Source organism: Otolemur garnettii, unplaced genomic scaffold, assembly GCF_000181295.1.
Source record: "Otolemur garnettii isolate 467f Iridium unplaced genomic scaffold, OtoGar3 scaffold00025, whole genome shotgun sequence".
NCBI classification, from domain to species: Eukaryota; Metazoa; Chordata; class Mammalia; order Primates; family Galagidae; genus Otolemur; species Otolemur garnettii.
The window spans coordinates 6532602-6538601 of NW_003852420.1; the positions used below are offsets into that span (position 1 = coordinate 6532602).

At 40.6% G+C, this 6000-nt stretch overlaps 1 protein-coding gene across 1 annotated transcript in view; it reads right to left on the bottom strand.

The window, feature by feature from the left end:
- The window catches only part of PLCB4 (phospholipase C beta 4), a 402004-nt gene that overhangs the window by 17289 nt on the left and 378715 nt on the right, over positions 1-6000 (bottom strand). Inside the window, exons 32-33 of the mRNA XM_003788017.1 lie at positions 4282-4397; positions 156-231 (exon numbers count right to left, since the gene is read on the bottom strand). Of these exons, the coding sequence (XP_003788065.1) occupies positions 156-231; positions 4282-4397 (192 nt within the window). The remainder of the gene's footprint in view (positions 1-155; positions 232-4281; positions 4398-6000) is intronic.

Below are 6000 nucleotides of genomic sequence, written 5' to 3' on the forward strand. Positions count from 1 at the left end.
GTCAGCGAGTCTGGGGCAAACACGAATCCTTGGAGTCCCTTCCTCCACAGCCCAGGCCCAGGCTACTGTTATTTCTGACTTATACTAGGTACCCCTTCTGCAAAATTACAAGTGTCTTTTGCAAGTCACTGCCATAAAAATGGACATTTTCTTACCTTAGATTTGTGGTCTGAGGTCAGTGTCTGAATTTTAATTTCTGTTTCTTTTTTCATTTCAAGGCAATTACTTCCCCTGAAAATAGAAAGTTGTAAATGCAAGCCAGAAATTAGATATCTTCTCATTCCCATGGGTCTTTGCTACAAAGCTTTCTGAGAAAGACAATCTATTCATCAAACATGAGATGCCACAGCTCATTGGGCAACATCAGTTTCTCCAGGAATAGATTCACACCTTTCAAAATATTATCTGTACCATGATTACTTGATTCAGCCACTGCAAAAAAGAAACACTTTAAACCTAACAATTATTTCATTGTGAAGGGTCTGTTGTCAGTTTCCATCTTGGCTCCTGTTTCCCTTCAAGCTATTTTTCACTCATTCAATAAAATGCTTGGGAGGAAAACTGGGAAAATAGGTCCTCAGCCTGGAAGTGAATGGCTGTTCTTCTGCTTTGGTTATAAAGCCAGATTTTTGTCTTTGAAATGTGCCAGGGAGGGTGAAAATAGCAATTCTTGGCATCATAAGGCGATTTGTGCTCCTTATTTTATTGTGCGTAGGAAATAGATACGAGGCAATTGCCCAGCAACCATTACTACTTATTACAAGGAGTATGTTTTCCTTCCAGAATATCCTTATTGTTGCTGAAACAGGAACAGGGATCCAGCTTCTGTCTGCAGCACGTCTGCTTTGATTTATTACAGCCCAACTCAAGTTGCTTCATTATATTATCAATGGAGAGTTCCTCTGAGAGAAACATCGCTCTAAAAATGCTAGGTCCTTATCAAATCTATTCTTCTCAGTGGCTGGCACTGAGTTTGCAGCACTGCTGAAGCCTTCCCTGGGCTTAATTCTAGACAAACGTCTTTCACAGTGAATGCAATGAGAGAGTTTATTTGTGGGCATAAGCAAAGGACTCCTGTGATATTAGAAAGGAAGACTGCACTTTTTTCCTCTCGTGGATCAACCTTATTGCTAATTGTGTTATCTTTTTCCTATCACTTTAAAGATACTCCAGTGAAAGCACAGGGCAGGCTCAGCACCTGTGGCTCAAGTGGCTAAGGCGCCAGTCACATACACCTAATGTGGCGGGTTTGAATCCAACCCAGGCCCACCAAACAACAATGATGGCTGCAACTGAAAAAAAATAGCCAGGCGTTGTGGTGTGTGCCTGTGATCCCAGCAACTTGGGAGGCGGAGGCAGGAGACTCGCTTGAGCCTAGGAGTTGGAGGTTACTGTGAGCAATGCCACGGCACTCTACCCAGGGGGACAGCTTGAGGTTCTGTCTCAAAAAAAAAAAAAAAAAAAGAAAGCAAGAAAGCACAGGGCAGACAGTTACTGTGTCATTACCCAATAGTTGGCTAACATTCCGATAAAGCTTCTCTTTCTTGGGTCAGTCATTCCTTTCAGCAGAGTGAGAGTCAGGAAGGGATTGTTTTAGAAATGGATCCTGCTTAAGAGATCTCCAACGACTATCCCTAGTTTTCCCATTCACTAACTTTTTGACAACTTGATGATAGTAAAAAGTTTAGGCAACCTTGACACCACAGTAAATATTAAGAATGAGAAACTTCCTTCACGTATGGCTGTCCAGGAGATAGTATTTGAAATTCGATTTTGAATTAACTCTTAATGTAAAGACTTCTACTGGTTTAGAGTTTTTGGGAAATGGTCCGTGTGGAGAGCCCAGAGGAAGTGGTGAGTTTGACGATACAGGCTCAGGAGAAGTCTGTAGCTCAGACTACAGTCTCACCTACACTTAGGATAAAACAGGGATTCATATGTTGAGAGACCTCCAAGACTGCCCAGTGGCAGAGTATGGGATAAGTGTCTTTACCCAGAACAACTTATAATAAATATCATTTATCTTTGAGAGCAAAAACAATGATGAATAAAGATTATATATATATATAATTTATTTTTTTATTTCTAAAGTCAGCCCTCATAATTCACTGATTTGGAAAATTATAGTGTCATTTTATTTTTATATTTATTTATTTATTTTTGAGACAAAGTCTCATTCTGTTGACCCAGGCTAGACTGCTATGGCATCATATCTCACAGCAATCTCAAACTCCTGGGCTCAAGCAATCCTCTTACCTCAGCCTCCTGAGTAGCTGGGACTACAGGTGTGTGCCACCACACCTAGCTGTTTTTTTCTATTTTTAGTGGAGATGGGATCTCGCTTTTGTTTAGGTTGGTCTCAAAATCTTGAACTTAAGCAATCCACCCATCTCAGTCTCCCAGAATTCTTAAGATTACAAGTGTGAGCCACCATACCCAGCCTATAATATCATTTTTAGCAAAGAAGCTTATTATATGGTACTTGACTCTCAAATCTCTTAATGGTAGATCTTTGGTTTGGTTAAACCCAAACTGTATTTTGGCTTAATAAATAATACTTTATTCTTAGAGAGTGCTATTAAGCTGTCAAAAATCTGCTCCTTGAAAACATGGTATTAGCGTCTATGACCATCTCCACTTTCAGTATTTTGGTCTAAAAGGTTGGTAAATATGACAAAATAATTTACAAAAGAGAAATAAGCCAAATCTTCTGATGTGGTCAGAAGTCTAGAAGACTCACAGCTCCTCAAAACTTACTGTGTTCACCACCAACATTGCCATGTGGGCCCTGAGATGGGTGGGCTTTGCCTGGCTCCCTCACTTAAAACACATCTTGAAATATTTTCAAGTCAACAAGCACATATTTTTGCTTCAGGGATACACAGAGGATACGATGCAAAAAACAACAAATATTAATAGGTGATCAATAGTTAGTGCTTGATTTGTGCTTTTCTGGAAAATATAACTTTAATAAAAATGAAGTCACTTCACAAATATTGCAGCCTGCGACCAAGGCTGGTGTGTGCACTTACCCACCATTTAATTCTCCAGCGAATGACTTTGGTTTCATGTCATAAAGCTAATATTGGAACCCAAAATTTCACCAAGAAGAACCAATGTCCAAGAAAATTGTAATAAAATCTGTTGTGTTTTCAGAGCTTGAGTTTTTAAGCTGTCTCTTGAGTGAATGTTGAAAAACAAAGAAAAAGAAAACCAAGTAGGAAAATATAATTCCTTTCTCTTTTTCTCTCATTCCAGAGGTTGAGGAAGACTGGACAATAGCGGCAGTGACTTGAGGACGGAGATAAGAGCCAAAAGGAAAGCACTGGAAAAGGACAGAGCTGGGCTAAAAACAACATCTCAGAGAAATGAATGTGTGTGTGGTGTCCCAGTATTTTCCTTGAGTTATTTCTTAATTATAAAGGGAAAAGCAGTAGCTTTGCAGTGCAGAAACCTTTCAGGTATCACCTTAGCCAAGTGATCCTGGGTAACAGCACCAACAATGAGCTCATCTCAGGATCCAGTACCTCGTGACAGCCTGCACCGAGGAGGGACCAGCATCACCACGAATGCTTCACTTCACTCGCATCGTGAGAAAATAGCACACCAACCCCCAAAGTGGAACAGTCTACGAAACAGCTCACCAGTACTCTTCAAAAGGGAAAAAGTCACAAAAGGAAGGGAGAGACTGAGAAATAACACAGACGATGGTGACAACTGTACGCAAAGGTGCAGTTCCAGCAGGAAATCCCAACCCAGAAAAACAGCCCTGGTGGAAGAACTGGTGAAATTTCAAAAAAAAAAAAAAAAAAACCCTGCAGTTTAATTCGTGGTACAGTCCCAATGTCAATATCCTGGTTTGATCAGTGTACTGTGGTTATGTGAGATGTTAATATTTAGGGAAGCCGAGTTAAGGGTATGATGGAATCCTCTGTATTATTATTAAAACTTTTCTGTAAGTCTGGAAATTATCTCAAAATAGAAAGTTACAATCAGTTCTTGGGTAAAACAGTATTTTTTTTGGAAGCTAAGATTTCCTTTTCATATTAGAACTAATTAGACCTCTTCAGAGAACCTTCCTAAATCATCGCTAAGTCTACCCGTTCACCTCCTATGATGTTACAGTGTTTAAAAGGCCCGAGTCTCTAATTTTCCAGGAATAATTTTCAATGCTGAGAACTGACTCAAGGACAAGTTCTTTCATGGCCTAAAGGCAGCTTGACTGTGGGAAAAGACAAAATATCAAAGAGGAGAGGGGTCTGGACGGAAAGGAAGAGTTACCCTTTCTTCTTCATTGCCTTTTCTAGGATTTTCTCGTGCGTCGACTTCTCTTTGTCGTATTGTGCCACGATCTTGTCAACCTGCGTGCAGTGTAACTTCTGCATGGTACTGTGCTCCTGGACGAGAAGGATTTGCAGTTACGAGCTGGGCTTTCAGCACAGCTGGTACAGTTTACACCATGTTGAACTGGCATAATTTTCTCCCGTTTTCCCAGAATTTTCATTTGGAAAGCCAGGGAGTAATCCAGTCTGAGAGCTACACAGACTTCCCACCTCGCCTCCAACACAAGTTTCTTGTTCAAGGGCATTTCCAACAAAGGAGTTGCCAGCCTCAGTCAAATGAACGCTCCCACCCCAAAGGCTTGCCACTCGGCCGTGCCGATCACCTCAAGGACCTTTCTTCTACGCGTCGCCATAGATTTTCCACTCATTTACCTTTAATCTGCTGTCGGAAACACTAATTAGTCTACTGTCCTTTTCATACATTGGTCTTAAACACCCAAGTTCAGCCCCCATATTGCTTTCCTTTTATATGCTAAATATAACTATTCTTCATGTCGCCTGGTTTCTGGACATTTGGCACATTTTGGAATGTTTTGGATACCATTGTTCCATAATGAGAATGACCACAGTGACTGTCACCACCGGCTGAATAGAAGCCTCCATCACCTGATACTTTCACTGACCTCTTTATCTAGATGCACTCACTAGGATGACAGAAGGCTCAAGTTTAACAGATACTTGAAATATTTTCCCAGCCACCTCATTTAATCACTAAAATCAGGGCTGTGGCAGTTTGATAATAAGCATTTCAGCATAAACATGATTTCCTCCTGAATGACGAGAGAGGCCTTTGGCTCTAGCCAGTGACTTATATGAAATCAGACTTCTTCAGCTGCTCAGCCTCCCAGAGGCCGAGGAAATCAGCAACATGGGGAACACGCCACTCTGAGTGGACACCTGATGCTAAGGCCAGTCTTACTCATGAGAAGCTTGGGGAAATAGGATGGCATTTGCAAGAGGAATTTGGTACGTGTTACTCAAGTTGCAGAACCATGCTCAAAGTCACATTTCCTTCACTTACTGAAAAAAAAAAAAAGACAATTTAAAAATGAACTTATTTTCTCCCTAAAGTAAGCTTCACTTCAAGTAAGTCTAATTTATAAACGTCTTTAGAAGATTTCATAAAATATAAACCAGGAATACTAGAAGAAAGTGTAGGGAAAACACTTAAAGAAATCGGCTTGGGTGAAAATTTTATGAGGAGGACCCCTTGGGCAATGAAAGCAATGTCAAAAATACACTTTTGGGACCTGATCACACTAAAAAGTTTCTGCACAGCCAAGAACACAGTAAATAAAGCGGGTGGACAGCCCTCAGAATGGGAGAAGATATTTGCAGGTTATGTCTCTGACAAAGATTTAATAACCAGAATCCACAGAGAACTCAAATGTATTAGCAAGAAAAAAATAAGCGATCCCATCTCAGGGTGGGCAAGGGACTTGAAGAGAAATTTCTCTAAAGAAGATAGGCGGATGGCCCACAGATATATGAAAAAAAAATGCTCTCCATCCTTAATCATCAGAGAAATGCAAATCAAAACTACTTTGAGATACCACCTAACCCCAGTAAGATTAGCCCATATCACAAAATCCCCAAACCAGAGATGTTGGCATGGATGTGGAGAAAAGGGAACACTTCTACACTGTTGGTGGGAATG